This window comes from Aspergillus japonicus, assembly GCF_003184785.1.
Source record: "Aspergillus japonicus CBS 114.51 unplaced genomic scaffold BO86scaffold_43, whole genome shotgun sequence".
NCBI lineage: Eukaryota > Fungi > Ascomycota > Eurotiomycetes > Eurotiales > Aspergillaceae > Aspergillus > Aspergillus japonicus.
In genome coordinates this window covers 247,245-268,646 of record NW_020291680.1, presented here as the reverse complement: position 1 = coordinate 268,646, position 21,402 = coordinate 247,245, and the positions used below count along the sequence as shown (strand labels likewise).

General features: G+C 55.1%; 4 protein-coding genes across 4 annotated transcripts; 1 reads left to right on the top strand and 3 right to left on the bottom strand.

Annotated features, from left to right (window-relative positions):
* On the bottom strand, window positions 1-3,846 carry BO86DRAFT_149046 (uncharacterized protein). The gene has a single exon (XM_025666283.1). It carries the CDS (start codon window positions 3,614-3,616, stop codon window positions 395-397), a length of 3,222 nt encoding a protein of 1,073 aa, XP_025525588.1. The 5' UTR covers window positions 3,617-3,846; the 3' UTR covers window positions 1-394.
* A 2,713-nt stretch (window positions 3,847-6,559) lies between these two features.
* BO86DRAFT_420695 (uncharacterized protein) lies at window positions 6,560-13,383 on the bottom strand (the record flags this gene model as incomplete). The annotated part of the gene is made up of 10 exons (XM_025675221.1): window positions 6,560-6,769; window positions 6,847-7,440; window positions 7,497-7,639; window positions 7,699-8,380; window positions 8,488-9,009; window positions 9,826-10,518; window positions 10,566-12,435; window positions 12,469-12,727; window positions 12,761-13,273; window positions 13,332-13,383. 10 exons carry the CDS (start codon window positions 13,381-13,383, stop codon window positions 6,560-6,562), a joined length of 5,538 nt encoding a protein of 1,845 aa, XP_025525587.1.
* Window positions 13,384-13,804: 421 nt separating this feature from the next.
* On the top strand, window positions 13,805-16,879 carry BO86DRAFT_343009 (uncharacterized protein). The gene is made up of 2 exons (XM_025669136.1): window positions 13,805-14,031; window positions 14,097-16,879. The coding sequence occupies exons 1-2, from the start codon at window positions 13,867-13,869 to the stop codon at window positions 16,737-16,739; spliced, it is 2,808 nt and encodes a 935-aa protein (XP_025525586.1). The 5' UTR covers window positions 13,805-13,866; the 3' UTR covers window positions 16,740-16,879.
* Window positions 16,880-17,738: 859 nt separating this feature from the next.
* amdX (putative C2H2 transcription factor (AmdX)) lies at window positions 17,739-21,391 on the bottom strand (the record flags this gene model as incomplete). The annotated part of the gene is made up of 2 exons (XM_025676731.1): window positions 21,263-21,391; window positions 17,739-21,213 (listed from the first exon to the last, which is right to left on the bottom strand). Exons 1-2 carry the CDS (start codon window positions 21,349-21,351, stop codon window positions 17,739-17,741), a joined length of 3,564 nt encoding a protein of 1,187 aa, XP_025525585.1. The 5' UTR covers window positions 21,352-21,391.
* Window positions 21,392-21,402: the final 11 nt, after the last annotated feature.

Here is a 21,402-nt window from a genome sequence, read left to right as displayed (position 1 = left end):
ATCTATGTACTCCATACTCATCACATCGGAAATCAACCCTCTAGTCACAGGTCGGAATTCCCCTCGTCCTGAGTAAGACCGGATCAACCGGGTAGGAAGTAAGTTACACAAAAAAAAAAAAAAAAAAAAGAAAAAGTGAATCTTGCTCTATACACAAGAAAGGAAAGAGGCAGGAAAGAAACATCACCACGCAAATGCATGCAATCCAATGCTCGCTCAATGCAAGGAATCAAGCTAGGCCATCGTCTCCAAGGCAGTACAAGCAGCAACGTGGATCGTGGACCCCTCGGGGTCCGTTCACCGCCTTCTTCTCCCCCCTTTTTCTAATCTCCCCTCCCTCTATGACCAGTGAACAACCCCTCTCTCGTTTTCCCCTCTTTTTCTTGATCGTTTATCATGTTTCTCGTCCCTTTTCGCCTCCCCAAGAGATGCTGCGACGGCTAGCACTGCGGCTGTGGCGCGAGTAGGTCGACCCCGTATCCTGGGCTTCACCCGAGCTACCGCCGTTAAATGACTGCTGGCGACTGTCCTTGGTGCCGTCGGCGAATTGCACCCGGCTCTGGTTTGCGCCGTTGTTCTCACTGTCGGATTCATCCACTTCATCCACCGGAGTATCGGAGTCATCCGAATCGTCCGAGTTGTTGATCTCACCCAGCGCAGCCAAACGACGACGTCGCTCAGCGGGCGTTTCGCCCGTGTCGTCATCGGCCTGCTGAGGCGGACGGGCGAGACCAGCCGCTTCCCGTAATTGAGAAGGCGGCACACGCTCGGTGCCGTCATCCTCGGAATCTCTGCGCGATCGAGCTTGCGTCTTTGGAGACGATGACGTCGGGCTCACATGGCGGGAGCGTCGCTCATCGGCGGCGGTACCACGACTGAACCGGGCCAAAGAGGCGGCGATGTTGTCGCCGGGAACTCCATGGCCCGATTCATCGTCGCTGAGATCAGTCTCGGATTCGGAATCATCGTCGAAAACGGGGACGGAGGGTGCCACGCCGGGATCTGACTTGCGGCGCTCTTGCTCGTGCTCTTGCTCTTCGGCCTTCTCGGCCTCCTGGCGCGCAACGTTCTTCACCCGCTCCGGAGCATCGGTTTCCTCCACCACATCGCGACGAGCCTTGGGGCCTAGGTTGCGGATCTGTTGGGCGAATTCATGCTTGGTCATGCGACGACCCTTGTGTTCGATGCCGCGCTTTCCGACGTCGCCATCGTCAGCCAGGGTGAAACGCAGACCGTCATCTGCCAGCCATTCGTCCTGTGCTGCCTTCCGGGCCGCTTGCGAAGTTTCACCCTCTTCCTCCATACCGAACCAGGTTCCCATCCGGGTCAGTCCTCGTCGAACCGGAGCATTACCCTCAGGCTTAGGCTTTTCTTTCGAGGGGATCGAATACTTCTTGATGACCTCGCCATCCTCATCCTCGACAATAATCGTGTTACCAAACTGGTACGCGTGAGCGGAGCGGCCCTTGCCCTTGCGCTTGTGAGCGTCCTTCTCGGCCCTACGCTTGGCAGCAGCCTTCTCCTCGTCGGTGTGAACAGGCACCTGGACACGATCGCCGCCCTTGCCGAATTTCATCCAGTTACCAATCATCTTCCGAGTCTTTTCGACAGAACGTTCGGCCTTTTCTTCCAGGGTCTTCTCGATCTCCTCGCCTTCGGTCTTCTCGTGGGGATGTGAGCGAGAGGGAGCAAAGTTGGCCGGGTTCTGTTGTAACCTCTGCCGCTGTTCCTCGATGTGCTGTTTCTGCTCTTCTTCGGACATGTGACTGACGTCCTCGACCTTGAGAACGTTACCCTCTTCATCCTCCATGATCATGTTATGACCCTCCAGGTAAACTTCCATGATCGGCTCTTGGCCGAAGCGATCGCGCTCCCGGTTAGGAGGAGAGGATTCCCGTTCGATTCTGTCGCGTTCTTCCTCCTCTTCGCGTTCTTCTTCTTGCTTCTCGGACTTCTCGGTATCTGCTGTTCGCTGGGGCGCAATGGCCGACTGGCTAATGGGACCACCCGCTCCGTCGTTGCGTCTGCGGCGTCTCCTACGGGTCCTACTCGTCGATCGGGCACGTGCCGGATCTGTTTCGTCTTCCTTCTGACGACGCAAGAAGTTACCCGGAACTCCGATCGGAGGCAGCGTACCCGGAGGATAATCGGGTTCGTTAGAGGATTCATCCTCATCCGGTTTGCGGAAGGACATGGAACCCTTGGCGAGTGATTGCACCCGCGGCAGACGGTTCATCCAGGAGGGACCCTCCTCGTTGGCGGTGGTGTAGGACAATGTGATGGTCAGAGTGTTGATCCGCTTGCCGAGCGTGAAGACGGCGATGGACGAGCCGTGAACCAGAATTGAGGAAATGACCATGAAGGTCGTAATTGGCCAGATGAGCTGAATAATATAGTAGTTTGAAGAGCCAGCCGCCGGGAGCTCTGATTCTCCTAACGGACTGGTGCCCTGTCCCTCCAGTTCGGCCCGTGCTAAGATCGACGCAAAGATCGCACCGACGCCAATCGGCCCGAAGTGGCCAGCGAACAATGCCTCGCGCCACGTTTTCACATCGGGTATAATCGGTTTCAATATCAGCATGATCGGAATGCGACGAAAGAAGATGACCAAAATCGCTATCACAACCAGTCGCCAGGGCTGCAGACCAATCGATGGGTTGTTGTAGTCCTCCCAAGGAATGATGGAACCAAAATACACAAAGTACGCCAAGTTGAGTAGCAAGTCGATGACGTTGGACACGTGGGACTCCTCAGTCTTCTCCGTAAACCATCCGTCATTACTGAAGCCCACGCCGGCGGCAAAGCCGATCAGGAGGTCGTCCATGCCCAGTAGACTGCCCGAGCCGGCGCAGAAGACGGCCAGCACGAAGTAGAAGACCAGGAAACTTTCGCGATCGATCAGCCCCTTCCGTTCGGCGAGCTTAATCGCGTGCCGGGCCAGATACCCAATGATGAACCCGTAGACCGCGCCAAAAATACACTCGTACAGAATGGTGACACAGAACCAATGCAGCGACACCTCGCCCGCATGGGGGCGGTAGCGCCAGATGTAGTAGCCCAGATAAATGAACGGGAAGGCCATGCCGTCGTTGCAGCCGGACTCGGCGGACAACAGGTCTCGCAAGTGCTTGGGGACTCGGCGGGCGAATTTACCTTTACCGACGACGGAGGAGGCGAGAACGGGGTCCGTGGCGGTGACACAGGACGCGCAGATCAGACTCTCGAGCCACGAGAGGGGCGGCACCATCCACCAGATGAACAGACTCGTGATCAGCCAGCCCCAGGTCATGACGGGCACCAGCAGCAAAAACACCGACTTCCAGTGCCGTTCCATGTAGGCCTTGGGCAATTCGACTCCGACGGCAAAGCACTGGACGACCAGGACAATGCGCGAGCATTCCAGCGTGATCTTGTCGACATTGCCCCAGGACATGGGGTTGAAGAGGTTGGCCGCATGAGGCCCGAAGATGATACCACACAGCGTGGCAACGGTGGCTTCACCGATGTACAGCTTCTCCTTGACGAAGAGCGAACATAACATGAACAGACTGGTGAACCCACCCAAGATCATGTACGCCAGATGGGGCTTATCGATATCTAGATGATCCCACGCCATGACTGCGACGGCGGGGGGGGAAGCGCACGAGATCGAAAAGCGCTATCCCAGTAGAAGTTGTTGTTTGTTGGTCAGATAAAGCGACTAAATTGCTTGTTGTACCAGATTTCCTTTTCCTCCCCGGGGCGCTCGTGCGTTGGAGGTCGATGCGCCACGAAACCAGGTTATGATTGAGGATCTCGGAGGAGCTTCCGCCGATCGGGACCTGGATGCGCTCTAACAAGGGGAAACCCGCCGCTTAAGGTGGACGCACGCCGAATTTCCGCATGCCTTTGGGAAAATCAACTGATATGCGGCCCGAAACGATGACAGGCGAAAGCGGAGAAAATCCCAAGACGGAGTTTTCCTGTCGAGGGCCTCGTGGGCGTCGTCACCTGCAAGGGGGATCGAGAGTATGGGAGTGGGATGGGAGGGGAGAGGAGAGGAGAGGATTCCTATTGAGGGCGAGCAGAACGTGCGATTAGTTTCCGGAAACGAGGGAAAAGGAAAGAAATAAACAAGAAATTGGGAATGAAAGAAAAAGCATTGGTCCGAGTGTTTTTCTCAAGTGGGAGAAGAGGAGGGAAGATCGCGCAGGGCGAGGAATGGGGAAGAGGCGCGGGCGGCGAGCGGCCAAAGGAAAGACTGCCGGATTGGGAGAAGCAGAGGAAGGATGACTGAACTTACCGAGTCTGGAAACTGGATAGTCCACGATTCCACCAGACAATTCGAAGCTTTTCCCAGGAGTACGGAAAGCACGGAATGGAATCAGAAGATGGAGGAGAGGGAGAGGGCTAAGACACAGGTCTGAGAAACAAGCAAGAGAAGAGGAGAAACAAAGACAAGAAAAAAAAAAGAACGAGGAAGTGGAGGGAGAGTAAGTTTTGGAGGGCGAAACAGGTACCAGAAACGAAGTCAGCGGCACCCGATCCAAGCCGAGAGGAACAACCAGAGAGGAGGGAGGAACTGGAGGAATTGGAGGAATTGGAGGAATTGAAGCAAGCAAGAGAAGCAAGCCAAGTTCTGGGCACGAGCTGGGCGTGGGAATATGATTCGGAGATTTGCTGCCTTTCCAAGACTGACCCAAGACTGATGACGACGAGCCAGGGAAAGAAGGCCGACGGTCGGCGGGGAAATCCGTGCAATCTGACTTCCTTCACAGCTTGGAGCGCTGAATCACTCCCTCGTCGCGGAACGGACGAAGGTGAGGAGGCTTGGCAATTGGCGGGACTCCACTATTCTGATGATGATTCCAGTTATGATTGCACTGACTCGGTACCTAGTAGTGGTTGTGGAGTTATGAATTCCCATAAGCCGATGAAGGCGGGAGGCAGCTGGGTTGATATACATTACATCCATCTCGTCATGATGTCGCTCCAAGACACTCTCCTGTATGTACAAGAGGGTATAGGCTACCTAGTCTTGACTATACTCTCTCCCCTGTAAGTCCGACCAGGAAAGAGACTACTAGAAGGTCCTCCGTACTCCGTACTCTGGCAAAGTCCAGTACCTACTGTAATAGTAGTACGTGCAGTACCCCGTAGCTTACCTCGAGTCCACACCAATAGGGCTCGCATCCGATTACCCATCACATTTCCAGTCGTGTCCCGCCAACAATTCTGATCCACCACAACTTTAGGGTACCGTATAGTTACGGTACATGTTTAAACTTCTCCACAGAAGTACAGATCAGATCCGACTTTTGCGACGGACTGTCCTTTTGTGCTTCCCCGTGTGAGAGGTGGCATGTACAGTATGCATTTGGATGCATTGGAGGAGGGGGGCAAAGGACAATTGGGGGATGACAGCTGAGATTGAATGGACTCTTACACTCTCACTCTCTCACTCTCTCACCAAACCACATGGTGCCAATCATGGCCATGACGACACAACCCTCCAAACCTGCCGTGCAGGAAGAGACTAGCCCCGAGGCTAAACACAGAACGAGACTAAGTTAACCGCAACAGCCAGAAAAGCCCATCGTTGCCCAGCCTTGCAAGGCTGCAAATGCTCCCGGCTCGCTTTCTGCCGGTCTTTATTGGCGGTCAGGGGCAAAAAGCGGAGCTGAACTTGTCCCTCTTGGGATTAGCGCACTGTTGGCCGTCTCCACTTCAACTCGACCCAAGTCGGCGATTCGTTTATCCCGACTTGCCGACTTCCCGACCCTGACTAACCGCCTTCCTCCCATCCCGCCATCACGAGACCGACTAGAAAGACCGACCGGAGACTCGGAATACTTCCTGTACTTCCCATTCATACGCTTGGAATCACTGACAGGCTTGCCAAGTGGTTGCTTGCTTGCTCCAAGAGCGCAGCATGACAGACCGCAAACACTGCTACTCATACTCCCGGCCCTGCCAATGCTTTGATTCCTGAAGTCACCAAGGCTACCCGCGCCGGTTCAATAGTATATATATTTACCCGGTTGATCACAAAAAGAAAAAGAGAACAAGCATTACATGTATCTTGATTACCTCCACGTCACGGCAGAGAAGACGCTCAACTGGTCGGCACTTATTGAACAGCTGTGGTCAAGCAGATACCTCACACTAACAGCACGGTACGCCTGATTTGGCCGGGCCCAGCATGCAATGTCTCCTGCAGGTCACTCCCAACCAAGCAAGCAACCCAACCATGTGTCCAACCCGTGATCTCAGAGCAAGGTGTCCCAAACGGCAACCGTTCAAACTGTCCAGAAGAAAAAAACCTAAAATTAACACTCTGCAGGCGGTAGGTCCGTCTGCTAAACAGGGATGCGTACGGGGGGGCTAGAGTCGCTGCAGGAAAACCACGATCAAAGATCACTTCGGCAGGATAGCGCGAGTAAAGAAAAAATCATCTGGAATACAGTAGACAGGAGGCACAGCGCAAGAATTTAAGACCAAGAAAACAGAGAAGAAGAAGAAAAAAAAAAAAAAAAAAAAGCAATGTTCAGTGCCAGTAATGGACACGTGCATCAGTGCATCAGTCCCCTAAAGGCATGCCCTCCACTTGATCGCTGAGTGACCGCCAGTTGTCCGCCTGCAGCTCCGAGTACTTGACCCGCTCCTGACTCCAGTCTTGATGCAGCCGGCTGATGTGATACTGACTTTGCTGGAAAAACACGAGTTCGTCCCGAATGCACTCTTTGATAAACACCCCACGTGCGTGTTGTTGCACAATCGATTCCTTGTCCTGCAATCCCCGACGAGGCAACCGGGTTAGCCACCCCAGTCTGGACCACTAACCCAGAAATGAACATTTCCACATACCTTGAAGATAGCTTCTTCCACCTTTTCGATTTCGCCCGGTTTGACCGTGTTCTGAGGCCGGGCCCGCAGCTCCTGCAGCTTGCGCTCGTTGTTCTCAATGCGACGCTCCAATTGGGGGATGTTGTTACGAGCATATCGGTCCCGCCGATCAAACATCTCTCGCACACTGACTAGACAGTCGCGTTGGCGCTTGAGGTCCTCCAACATCCCATCCTCCCAGGCCCGAGCCTCATCCTCCAGCAGACTCTGGCTCGCCGACAGATGCCGTGCTGTGGCCTTGATTCCCTCGTTGAGCAACGGCACATCGTTCGTATCCACTGCGTAGGTGTCGCGTGTCACCTCGGTCAGCGACTGCAGCGCCAGAGAGAACCGCAGGTGATCGGCAGCAAGCCCCTCGTTGCGCTTCGCTAACCGCTCCAACAGCGTGCACAGGTTGATGTACACCTCCGCCGACCGTTTGACCCCACTGCGGACCGTATCGAAGAGGTCGATTAAGTTGGAGGGGAGCGAGTCTTCAAGATCGGGGGGTAGGGCTCGGCCCGCAAATTCATCCTGCACTGAAATGGTCGCCTGTTTCCGCCACACTGAAAGTTCCTGTCCCATTGTCAGATCATCCACCGCTTTGACCACAACGAATCTACAAGACCTACTGTCGGAACCGTCAAAAACATTACCACCAATTGCTCTTGGCTCAAGACCGGGTGCCGAACGAGCGCATTCGTAAATCGTACAAGTCCCCTACGACGTTTTTCCAGGAAGGAATTGGAGTCCGCTGAAAGGTGAGTGCCATTGACTTGGGAACGGTGTGTAAGCTTGGAGGACAGCTTGTAGCAAGCCTCAATTTGAACGTACCTGAAATCCTCTTCGGGGGCAGCAGTGGCAATTGGCGGAACGGATAGCGTTTGTGGAGGCAGTCTAGGAGCCACACGAAGTCACTGTACCGTCGAACCACGGTGCTCCCTCTGCGGGCAGACTTGACTTCATAATTGCGATGCTGAAACATGAACATGCCTTCCTTTTCCGGAAGCAGGGTGATCGTGATCACCTCCTCCATACGGGTATTTGTAACTCTACCGATGCCTAAGGACCGGCGACGGGGATTGGGATCGCCTTGGTCGCTCCCGGGTGGGCCAAAGCCTCCAAGTCCAGCTCGGACCGGCCCTCCCAATCCATGTCCATCCGAGGTATTTCCCACGTTGTCTCCCCATCCAAAGCCAGGGTTAGCAGAAGGACCCAAGCCCGCCCCTCCATTGGGATGGGGATTCTCTGGCGCATCCTGCGGGCCGCTGGTATCACTGGCTCTGCTCGCCCATGCATTTGTCCCGGATCGTACGCTGCCATAACCATTCAGAACGGGGTGCTCGGATTCGGATTGGGCATGGGCGTGTCCTCGATGCAGCTGAGGGCTTCCCCATGGATCGGCTTCAAAACTGCCCATGGACCCACGGGCAGACTGTCGTGAATGAGTTGAGCTTGGCTCTGGCGGCGGGGTGGCGGGGGCAGGAGGCGTAGTGGGACGGTCTTGTTGCGACGACTGCCCCGATGTAGCAGTTTCGTGCTTAGCGCGCAATGCGTCGAAATAAGAACACCTGGGCTGCGGGAGCTCTGTTCAAGTGGCAGCGCACCTGCTGTTAGCTGCACGAGTCGGGTCGAAAGGATGGCATGAGGGGTGCGCGACAACTCACTCTTGCGTCGATCGTCAACCGTGTCGAATGTCAGGTCCTCCCCTTCCTGCGCTAGGCCCACGAGGGCCAGAAGCACGCTGAACTCGCCACGTCCTAGGCCAGTGGAGCTGTCTATATCGCCCGAGACCACCAAATTCAGGATTTTCTCCTGATCACTGGCACTGAGTCCGCTGCTCGACAGGATCTCGCGGACGGAAGTCAGGCCCACCCCACTGCCCACGCGATCCCCCTCACTGAGCACCAGATCGTACGCGTCGATATAGCTTTCTGGGACTTCATCTTGCGGCAGGAGAGTCTTTACAATTTGATGTTTCGTCCGTTTGTTGACACTGTTTCCCCAGAGCGAACCGGAGTTCAGGCCCTCGTCGTCGGCGAAGAGGGAGGAGGAACCCGCATTTCCTGTGTTCCCACCGAAGGAGGGTTCGTCTGCGAAAAGGGATGACTTGGATCTCTGCGCGAAATTACCCAGCGCCGAATCCTCGGGGGATGTGCCAAATAGCGACATGGAAGGTCAACAAAGGGCGAATGGTCGGTTTTGGGAGGAGTGGTGGTGATGGTGGGAGGGTTGTTGATGTCGCAGGAGGCCAAGGCAATGACGAAGCGGAGTGCGGTCGGAGGCGGGAGCGAGCGAAGGAGGCTGATAAGGGAGGGAGAGGAAAACAAGCTAATATGACAATAGTGACAAGACTGTGACTGTTACAGCGCGCACACCGACATTAGGGGAGGGGGAAAGAGAGAAAAGATCCTGCTCTTCTTCTTCTTCTGCAACTGAGGGAGATTGAGGTTGGAGGTGGGAAGTTTTGTTGTGGTTGCTGGAGCAAAGGTGGAGAGGGAGAGGGAGAGGGAGGGAGGTGATAAGGAAACGCGTTTGCGAAGGAGAACCGAATGGATGGAATGGATGGAATGGATGTCGCCCTCGCCGATCCACTGCGGGAACCGCTAATCCCTCCTTGCCCATCCCCCGCTCATACAAACAGCCAACCAGAAGAAAATCAAGAAAAAAAAAAAAAAAAAAAAAAAAAAAAAAAAAAAAACCAATTTGAGGTACGTCTTTCTACACCGCAATGTCAAATCCTGCTAGCAAAACAAAACTTGTAAAATATTGAGCTACTCATACATTGCTCTAAGTTATATACACTAAGTAAAAATATAGGTTCTGGGGAATCAATTGCCGAATCGCCGAGCTCTGCCCTGCAGTCGTCTCCGCGCATCAAACGCTGTCGCGTCGCTTCGCTAACCTACTCTATATGCCTCCCTCGCTCGAGCTCTCGGATGACTGATCGTTGCATTCCACCTGACCTTCCCCAGGACGCGATACAACAAAGTAGCCCTTCCGCGCCAGGATTTCCTGCCATTCCTGCTTGCCCGTCGCGAACACCAGCGACGGGTTGGCGTCCGATGGAAACCATCTCTCCTTGCGAGTATATGCTTTGTCACCCCCTTCAAGCGCTGCGCGACTGGCTCGGGTCTGTCGTGTGCGCTTGGCCCCCTTCCCATCACTGGAAAGAATCTCACCCAACTGTAGCCGACGGTGTGCCAGGCGGATGTCATAGGCCATGATTCCTCGGATATACGGTCCGAGATCCTCAGCAATGGGCCGCATTCCGTTCTCAAATGAAGGTGCCAAACGGCCAGTAGGCATGGGAAAGATATAATCCGCCCGCGTCATAGGCTCGAAGGCCGCATGAAATTCAGCACGGCCGGGACCAGCACTGGCGGGTTTATTCACTTCTTTCAGGATCCTTGCGCCATACTCTGATTCGGAATCTGAAGCCTTACTATCTGAGGCTTTCAAGTCAGGAGACTGCTTATCCTTTTGATATTCGTGCGGGAAAGCCTTCTCTAGTAAAGTCTCGAAGGTGCAGCCCATGGCCGCCGGCATTGCTGTGTAATCCGGCGTGATCTCGGCGGAGAGCAATTGATAACCTTCGGCGTAGTTTGTCCTTTGCTTTTCCGGTAATGGGGGGATTGAGGGATCCAAAGTGTCCTAAATGTGTTAACTCAAAGCTTTAGGATACGGAGAGAGAGGCTTACTAGCTTCATGTCAAGTGAGCAGCGGGAGCAGAGAAGATCAAGGTCACTTTGTACATCGGCGAAATTGGACTTTTGCAAGAACGTCTCGAGACGATCAGCGTTGGACATTGCATTCACCTGCTTTGTGCCCGAATGATACGGATCAGACTGCCTGACAGTGTTCATGGTCTGCGTTTCCTGCATGCTAAGCTGCCACCATGCAAGTGACTCTAGTCGAGGTTCAATCTCACTGTCTGGTCCGTGACTTTGCAGCATGTCGCGCCCAAACCAACCCATGAATGGCTCGTATGCATTAAGACTCAGCACCCGAAGAGGGTCACCGTTCGGATCAAGGTCCAATCCCCGCGGCCAGCGATCAAGGATCCAGTCAAGGCCAGACTTCTCGCTGCCGATCGCCATCTGGCACCAGAAATCCAACTCCATGATAGATCGCCGAAGATCTCGACCCGTGCTATCGTAAAGGCTCTCGACCGCTCCTCGTTTAAGCATATGGCCTTCGTTGGCAGCCACGAGAAGGAGATAGTCAACAGCAAGAACTTTTGGAGGAGGTCGGTAGCGAAGGATGGCATGAAATGAGATGTCTTGGAGTGGAAGAAGTTTCTCGTTGTTGCAGGTGATGATGATTGGCCGTTTCGATTGGCTGATGAGCGTCATCACCCCGGACCAGAATCCCTTGTCCTCTTCGAAAAGGATGTCAGCCTCCTCCAGGAGTATGAACGATTGCTTTTGACTGCGAGAACGCTTTGCCTCTGACTCCTGTGTTGAAGATTTTGGTTCGGCTGCCGCCTTAGCTTTTGGCGTGACGGTTGAGGTTGACTGGAAGAACCCCTTCAGTTTATTCTGTTTCGGGTCCACTAGCTCGGCACCACTTCCGTCAGACGCACTCTCATCGGTGTGATGGTGATGGACCAGATGGTTGCGTGTCATGTCACCTACACGGTCCAGGATATCCTTGGCGCTCCGACGATTTCCCGGGTTGATTTCGAACACCTCAAAGTCCAGCTCCTTGGCCACCGCTTGAATCGATGCCGTCTTGCCACACCCCGAAGGACCGCTTATCAAGATGACATTAGACATGCGGGTCTTCTCGGTCCCAGATTTTGGACCCAGCGCCATGTCACCAGCACGAACGACGGTCTTCTTGGTGGCCATGTCCGCAGCGAGTTCATCATCTGAGCCGGAAATTTCGTCCATCTCGAAGGCTTCCTCTTCACTGGACACAATGAACCCGTCCAGCTTGTCCTTCTTGCGCTTCTTGCGCTTCCTCTCATCCGTCTTCTTTTTCGCCGCATCGTCCTTTTGTGGTTTGCCTGTGTCGACGGCGGTGACCTTGAGATACTGCAGCCAATCGCGTAGCATAAAGACTTCCTTCGTGGCCTGAAGAGCCTCCTCTGCAGACTGGGGAGCGTATTTTTGAGTCCAGCTAGAGGTGTCGCAAAAACCAAGGTCAAAAGCGGACATGGAGTTGGTGAGCGAAGCGTGGAGTTTGGCGACGGCAGCGTGACAAGTTTTATTCAGAGTGGTCTTCTTCGTTCGTGCAGATGAAGCTTGTTCGGAGAGTTGTCTGGTGACGGCGCATTGCAAGATCTTCCCACTAGCAACGTGTCTTCCAGGTATTCTCAGTACTCCTGACGCAGAGGAGGGGTTCTTGGGTAGCCGACGTAAGAGGATATTTTCGTCGTCGGAGACATTGATCGCAGCGGTTTTGGACTTCTTCTGACCTAGATCTCTCATGTCACCATTAACTAGGCTGTAGAAATCGAGATCGTCTTGTGTTCCCCTGACGTGTGCGAGGCCACGAGGTGGCCAGATTGGGTGCGCGAGTTCGGGATATCTTGGCCGCTTAGCGAATGATGTCGGTGTTGATAATCTGGAAAAGCTTGAGCTAGATTTGAGGGGAAACCTCGGCGTCGAGTCAACTTGTTTGGTGTCTTTTCCTTGGGAGTTCGCAGGGGTTGCGTCATGAGCGTCCGTCTGGGTATTGGAGTGATTCGCCTTTTGAGATGATTTCTTCAGGAAGAACGGGTGGGTTGGTTTAGGAGGCTGCTCCGGTTTAGGTATAGAAGCCGGGGGAGGGAGTATGGGCTTTGTGGCTGCGATGTGTTTCTTTCGACCACTGATAATGTCGTCTATGAGCTGGGCGACCCTATTCTCGGAATTGGCTGCCACATTATATTTGATAACGACGACCTTACTCCCAAGAAGTTGAGGCCTTTGCTCAGCCGCTTTGCCGCGCTTGTTCTTCCTTCCTCTCTTTGGATTGTCCTCAACCTTAGCAGGTACCGGCGACGACAACAATTTCCCATTAGCATTCAGCTTGATTGTCTTCTGCCTAGGCGACTTTCTTTCCCCTGACGCAATTATAACCTGAGGATTGCTCTGTGGAAGACTTTCAATTCCTGGACTGGTCGGTGTCTTAGGCTGTGACTCCCCAGACCCAGGCTTGGTTGAGGACGGATTGACCACAACCTGTGCCGTCTCTGCCGGGTCCTGTTTGTCTGTCTTCCTTCGTTTTCTCCGTTCGCAATTCGGGTCATGGTCGAGCATAGCTAACGAGTGGACGCGGGATGTATCGCCAGATTCGGAGGGATTGGGAGGGGTGTTGGGTTCTAATAAATGCCGGGCACTGTCGCTGTGAGAGAGTTGGGGTTGCGCTGCAGCATCATTGATGGGGGTATGGATAACTGGGTCGGGTGCTACCCCGAGATCTGCTCACAGTAAGCCTTTGTATGAGAACTACGAATTAGTGACGAAGAGGAGAACGACCTTTGCGAAAGAAGGGGTGGATAGCCCTCTGTGCGCCATGTCCCGTGGCCATTAACTGAGAGTCTCCAGATGATGAGCAGAAGCTCATCACCTGAAAGGAGATTGTAGGAGATATAAAGGAAGGAACATGTAAAAGACAGACATTAATTGCACAGAGACCGTTTCCGGTATTCTAGATCATGATGTAGAGAAGGAGAGTCAAAGTGGAAGTGAGATATTCTGCAGTGGTGCTGTGTAGTGATAAGCGGGCGGGCACCAGAAGACGCGCTGCGCGTGTTTCCGCGCCTCCAATTAAGGGCAGGATGGGAGGGCCTCGGCCTGAGGCTTTTTCAGGCTTCCAAGTTGCGCTGCCCGAACGTCATTCCCGCCTAACCCCCTTTCGGTATCGGCATCGGGACCCGGAGCAACCATAAGCCCGGAAATTTTTCGGGAAGGCATACAGATCCATTTTCTTTCTGCGAAGGCCGACGCCGCAGTTTCATAGCGACAACGGTCGCAATCTTTGTCGCATACTCTGTTCTCCAGTGTCACTACCATGGACTTGCAACCGCCGTCGGTGCTGGCTCAGTTGCCTCGCCCATTGCACGCCTCGACCGGCAAAACCCACATCGGCGATGTCTTCAGTCTGGCCGAGTCGAAAAAGCGAAAGAGACATGAAGTCGTCGTTGCGGCAGATGGTGAAGCTGTGAACATTTACAACGTATGTTGTTACCTGTCAATCAATCGCATAAGAATCCCCATGCTGACGGTCTCGCCTCTGGATAGATTCAAACCCCCAAATTGGTGACCTCCTATGCCGTCCCGCCGCAGTCATCTTTCACTTGCCAGCCCTGCTCGGTGCGCAGAAAGATCCCCAGTAAAGCCGTGGTCAGGAGACAGACGTACATTGCCTTGAAGCAGCAGATCAAGGCATTCGTTGAAGAAAGTGGTGGCAATGGCTCGAGCGCCCCGGTGATTTCCTCCTCGTCCTACTCCGTTAGCGATTCCGATAGCCCAGTCAACTTCGTGGGGATTGTCCCTGGTCCTTCGACTGAGCAAGAACCCGAAGGCTCATTCGACATTCTCGCCGTTCACCAAGATGGTCGCGTCCGCCGGTTGTCTCCCGATCTCAAGACCCAGCGGTGGAGCTTGAAACACAGCGAGGTGGCCAAAATCAGCTCGACACACAGCGTCAACGCCTGTTTCCTTGTTGAATTCGAGGATGCGAAGAAATCTCTGCTCAAGCGCCGGCAAGACCTGACCGCTTTGGCGCTCGGCAGCCTGACTGAAAACGGCGTGGATGAGCCTTCGATTTTGTTGGTCGTTTCGCACCCCAATGGATCCGATCCGGTCAAACTCAGCGACGTCAAAGTCCAGATGTTCTCCGTGCCCTCCGACGTTACCCGTCTAGAGCGCAGCATCGATGAAAGCCAGAAGATGAGACACCTGCTCACGATCAGCATCCCCGAGGTCAGCGGACAGGAGACCATTGAGCGCGAGGGCTCGCAGTGGTACTTCCACTCCGGATCGGCTGGACTGAACCTCACGTTCCCACACGGACACATCAACTTCGATCTCTCCCAGTACGCCCCCACGCTGACGTCGAAGTTCATCCTCGAGAATGAGACCTTCTCGTCAATCATGCGCATATCGCCCCAATCCGTGATCGGCGCTGGTCAATCGATGATCGCCGTCTACGATACCCAATACCAGTCCATCCAGCGGAGTATCGCCGTCAGCGACGTCCCGGCGAGTGGCTCATCCAGTGTCAAGGCACCCACGACCTTTGTCAGTTACTTTGCCCGGCTGGGCGTTGCCCTCGCCACGAAGAACAACACCCTGCTGGCGTTCGACCTGAGCTCCTCGAACCTCGCCGCGGGACCCCTCAAACGCCCTCGCGACGGCCTCTTGATTGACGCCATTGGCCGCGGTATCGGACCCTCATACGCCCAGTCTGACCTTAGCTCGAAGAAGCTGCGAACCGAGGATGCCGCCGTCTTTGGATTGACCGCCAAGCAGACCGTGCGGTGGACGCAGCTGACCAACGATCTCCGCGAGTGCGTCAAGAGCAACAATGCCAACGACTTCGACACAGCAGTGCAGCGGTTCTTCGGCGCTGGGGATTCCAAGACCCTCCCAGGCCCCGGAAAGTTCGTCAACTCGGAACTCACACTCTTCCTCCTGACCCTCATCTTCTCCCTGAAGGAGGACAACAGCCAGAACAGCAAGGACACGCTCTCCGTGCCCACCGCCTCCCGCCTCTCGATAGCCATCTGGCCCGAACGCACCTGCCAATGGCTCATCAACATCGGCCACCTCTCGCAGGCGAACGTCGAGATCGCCCTGCGCCGCAGCATCAAGCCGCGCATCCTGCAACCGCTGCCCGTGGGCTCCTTCGTGCAGGGGCTGGTCGACTCCGACCCGACGCTGCAAAGACTTAACAGTGTGCTGTCCGGCCGGGTGGTGCTCTCAACCGACGAGCTCGCCTACGCCCTGCGCCTATTCCTCGACAAGGCGCGCTCCAGCGCCATCATCCTCGAGGAGGCGCGCGCCAAGCTCCTCACCTCCGGCGAAACCCAGCCCGACCACGACGAGGAGATGGCCGACTCCCCCACCGACCCCACCACAAACTCCAACGCCCTCGTCACGACGACGACGACGACAACGGAGCCCGCCACTCTCCACAACATCTACAAGGGCCTCAACACGACCCTGCACAAACTCCACACCCACCCGCCCGCCGCCCTCACGACCGCCCTCCGCTCCGCCCTCACCCGCTCCGAACTGATCTCCATGGTCCACCACCTCCGCCTCTGCCTGGCCACCAGCGGCCACACCACCCGCTTCACCGAGAACCCCCCGACCCCGATCTCGCCGGACCAGACCAACCCCGCCCTGCCCCTCGGCACCATCACCACCTGCCTGAACGCCGCCATCGACGCCATCGGCCCCTCCGGCTGGATCGCCGCCGCCGGCGCCTCCGCCTCCGGGGAGCCCCTGGCCGACAACAGCCAGGACCTGATCGCCGACATCAAGTCCGAGATCTCCGCCGCCCTCGCCGGCGTCGAGGAGGCCACCTACCTCGCCGGCATTCTGCGGGAGTACCTCCGCTACACGAATAGCGTCAAGGCCACCGCCGTGGCAGAAACGGCCATCATCCCCGCGACCGAGCAGCCCGTCACGCCCGCCAATGTCCGGTACGAGAAACTCAACGGCGCCGACCTGGCCGTCTTCGGCGCCGGCGACGGCGAGGACGGCGAGGCCGCCGGGAAGCTGCTGCCCTTGTCGCTCAAGGCCGCCGCGCAGGACGTCAGCAAGACCAAGGTCAAGAAGGAGACGGGCGAGGTCAGGGCCCGCAGCAGTCGAGAGATCGGCTACCTGCGGCGGAAGGCCGTGGGGAAGTATTCGTTCGAGCGGCTGTTTGTATAGTTGTTACCTGCCAAAAGAGAGGAAAGGGGAGCGGGGGGCGAGGCGAGGAGAGAAGAGAAGAGAAGAGAGAGATTGTATGCGGACACACATACTTGACTTTACACATATTACTGGGTGGATAGAAAAAGTGACGTCTTGGTTGTGCATTTCACCTTCGTTGTCTGGTTGCTGGGTTATAGATTTTAAGTTGGTCTGTTGACTTTCTTCAAGGCTACAACGGTAGTAAGGACCCTGCCAATGCAATGGGTTTTGCTATCAGGTCGTAGGAGCTTCCTGCTACCCCTCACTCGCTCCTCGCCTACATCCTGCATCTGCTCCACCCTACATTCGTAAAGCTCAAACATGTCCGATCATCGCACATTGTATTCGCATATGTACAGGTTGTATCTCAAGTATATATGTGCACAGATATCAGAAGGGTCCGGCGTATGCCACCCGTCATGTCAGTCTCGTATCGTACTGCTGATCCAGGGTATCGTGACAATTCCAGCATTTCTGTCGTTAGGCCCACAGATTCTCTCTCGTGTCCCGCCAAGTCCTGCCTGTCCAAAAAAATAAAAACAAACATCAAACATCAAACATCGTAGAGCGAGCCCTTCGTTCACCAATACATAAAATCAACTCTCGACATCGAGTACAGAACGCACGAAAAATAATCATATAAAAACACAGTGGGGCACTTGCGTGATAGCGTTAACGTAACGAAGGGTGGTGGTGGCATGGCGCACCAGCCCCTCTAGTCTGGCAGCATCGCTGGGCTCTCACCAGCCAAGGCATGGGGTAACTTTTGTAGGATGGTTCTTCAAGATTCTTCAAGAAGAATGAGGATTGTAAGGATAGGCCTAGATGACGCACCAAGTCATGGTAATATCGTCCAGCAACAGCACTCTAGAATAAACTGATAGCAGACCGGCACCACTGCATCGCCGGTCATGTGACTTTGTCCGCAGGTAGAAAGAACATCATAGCACGCAGTGTTTTGAGGTAGAGACATCGAGGCTAGTTACTGCCAAGAGTTGAGTTGTCCGCTCGCTCCTTCAGCCGCAGAGCTTGCGCTTCAAGGGATCGAGCCATAATCTTAATCATCGGCCAGACAGCAGCCCGGTCCAGAAGACTGGCTGTAGCAACCAGAATCTTGCAGCCGTAGCCGCCCTCCACAACACTGGGCAGGCGCTGAAGAACGCTGAGAGCCGATGTGGTGACGCTGCTTTGCACCTCTCTCTGCATCTTGTTTTCGATGTCCCCCAAAATCTCTCTGATCTTCTCAATGAGTTTGCAATCTTCATCTTCCAGCAACATGAGATTGGCAGCCTGGACCAGATCGACTTCGTCACGGCCAAGAACACCAAGGTACGGCCCGACACGTTCCTGGACCGTCGTAATCCACTCCGCGATGACCTGGGCGCAGTCAAAAGTGCACATTGCGCATTGAATGGGTAGTTCCCGACAGGTGAATTCTGCAAAGGTGTTTCCCAGTTGGTCAGACATGCTAATCGAGTCTGCTGCATAAAAAGCGGCTCTGCGCAAATGCCTCTCCCGTTTCGACTGGCCTGGTCTATACACTCCCATTAAGGTTTGCATAGGCTGCTCCTGTGTCGGAGTGCTCGAGATGGCAAGGTCTGCAACGCCCAGATCGGCGATCGAATCGCGACGGTGGTCAAATTGAGCAGACGCTTCCGTGATCGAAGGATCCAGGACCTCGGACGGGACATCGTCCAAAGGATGAACCAGCTCAATTCCGCGCGCAAGCTCATCAGACATGGCATTCCAGTCGCGTTGCCAGAATGCCTCCTTGCATCGTCCGAGGTTGACAAACAGCCTTACATAGGCAAGATCCAGCAGTGGGATGCTGTCGGCTGACAAAGGCCCGGCACCGAAAGGATTCGGACGTTCCAGACTGTGGACTGGGTTGCTGGCCCAAGCAGTCTGCCAGGCACGTAAGGCAGGCTCAATATGCGCCTGCATAGCTTCCGTTTCGCGAGATGTCCATTGCCGGCCTAAATGCCGTTGGCGAGTCTCCCAGATGTAATTATGCAGCGCATAGATGAGGACGAGACAGCCAAATGTACTAGGCTGCAGAGTAGATTCAGAGGAGCTTTGAGAAGCCTCATCACCGGGCGACTGTGCTTGATTCGATGGCGTCGATTGCCGCTCGCGTTGACTGGCAGTCAACAGGTTTGTCAAGGCAGAAGGAAAGGAAGTGGCGCCCTTGGTCGACGAGTGGCCGCCTAGTTTCTTCCACGCCTGTGGAGATTCCGCAGCCCACAAATCCTCCTCACAAGGCAAGTTGAGCCGGATTTCAGAGTTGGTGAGAGCGGGGGCGTGATTATAGGCGGAAACTAGGAAGCAGGACAAACAGAATATCGCATAGAGAGTACGCTTGCGTTCCTCCTCTATCTTCCAGTCGAGCCAATCTTTTTTCTCTTTCGGCTGCCCGGAAAATGACTGGTTCTGGGTCTCAGTCTCGGCGCGATTCGGGTTACTGAGACCGGCTGACCGACGGTCCTGTGGAAGATCCTTGGCATCCACATGGTGGGTGAGCTCAGCCGCCCGAGCAAGGCTGACGAGTGCTGCACAATGTGTGCTTGCAATGTCAGCCGAGATCTTGTCGCCACACGTATGGCCGTAGATGACATTCAACAGCATCGCTTGAACTAGCCATAGCGGAGTATTTTGCACAGAACTATCGCGCGCATGGCTGGCTCGCCCGAATGCTGCTGACATGTCTACCTTACGACGTTCCTCAAGGTAGATTTGAATCATTTTCTTGGCAGCCTCAAAGAGGTCTTTCGATGTAGCGGTGTCAAACTCGTAAAGTGCACCAATAGCGGCCATAGACAGGATCAACGAGCCGCCACCGCCAGCGACACCGGTCGAGCACAGGTTCAAATGTCCACTCGGAGTTCGGAGGTTATTGGTGTATTCGGGAGCCTGGAAATCAAGCGTGGGAATGTGGAGGAATGGCATGTGCGGATGGAAGTAGGTAATGTAGGCGGAGATATAGCGCTGCATGTCCAAGGTGCTGGGCAGCTGGCCGGAGCTGCTGAGGCTAGAAGGGCGAGAGAAGAGATCACGGTATTGTACCATGCTGCTGGCAGGTTGAGAATATTTGCGATGAATCAGACCGGTCGGATGGGCCATGCTGGCTAATAAAGCCTGTCGGGTGGAGTCTGTAAAGGTATCCGAGGAGCTTGGGGCATGGTGAGATCGTAGGGCACTATTCGCGAAAGGCAAGTTGAGAGGATTAGGAGATTCTCCGTTGGTTGCCATAGAGGATGGGAACATACTCTGCGAGTGTCCTCCCATGATGGGCTGGCCCACTGAAGTCATGGACGGAGGGGTGGCATACGTCTCGGCAAACGGGTTCTGCGCCAGCAAGGACTTAGGAGAAACGGTCTCTGGAGGAATCCCTAGATCGTTAAAACTAGTAGGGTAGTCAAGAGAGTACTGGTTCGCAGAAGCGGCGGTTGTGTGGGGCGGGAATGGATTGTGCCAGCTCGCGGACGAGATGGAGTAGCGGTTCGATCCGTCCATCATGGCCTCGCTGATACCGCTCTGACTTCCGGTGCTCATGGCCGACGGGGATGACTCGTCGATGGCGGAATCGTTGCTCTTTCGCATCTGCATCGACGGGTCGTAGCCGTTCATCCAATCGAAGTGGAAATCATCCTCCATCATGGGATCCGTGGGCGGCATATGGTGGACCGCATGCGTGTAGGGCGATGAGGGTGAGTCGTGGCCATACGCTTGTGGTGAGCCGCCAAAGTGGAGCTGGGCGGGGTTGATGGTGGTATTATAGCTCATAGCCAGGTCTGGGACGCTAAGGTCAAAGGTTCCATAGACGGGAGCCGTCCGCAGACCCCCAGACAGGTCAATCGGCAAGCCCGACGTGTCCAGCTTGGTTAGTCCGTTCACCGGGGGATGATGTCCTCCTGCGGAGAACCCACGGAAATCCATGTTGGATCCCACCGAAGCAGAACCAATGCTCGGGTGATAAGCATGGGCCGGGTGACCGGAGCCAGCGGTCGGCGGGTTGGTTGCACCGACCAAACCCAGTGAAGCACCGTCAATATGACTGATGGTATTGGCACGAGGACGCATCGTGCTGGGATTGCTAACGATGGAGTTCTTGCGAACTCGGTTCGTCGTTCCCGTCCCCGCTGTGCCAGTGCTCTCCCTGCGCGCATTCCGTGGACGTGACGATGGGGTGGTTGTCATATGCAGCTTCTGCTGGTGTCTCAGAAGCAGATCGCGACGAGCAAAGCAGCGAGCGCATTCGGGGCACTCGAAGGGCTTCTCTTTGGTGTGCGACCGCTCATGGCGCTTGAGATGCTCCAGTCGCGCAAAAGAGCGACCGCAAGTGGTACAACCGTGTGGACGTGGCTTGTCAGTCTTCGGAGGAGGAACGGACCCGGCAGCAGCAGTGTTCGCACCATTGGTGTCCTTCTTGGTGCTGGCTTTGGAGGGTGCTGGTCTTGTTAGGGATCAAGAGAGCCATGAGCGAGACCTGTCACTGTAGTCACTCACCCGATAGGTCACCCGGGACCTCGCTGATGCTGTCCATCTTGGGGCTCGTGGCCGGATCTTGGCCTACCATTGAGGCGAGTAGCATCCTATCACCTGATTTTCTTGTGGTCACCAGTGTAGTCACTGGTTTCGGAGG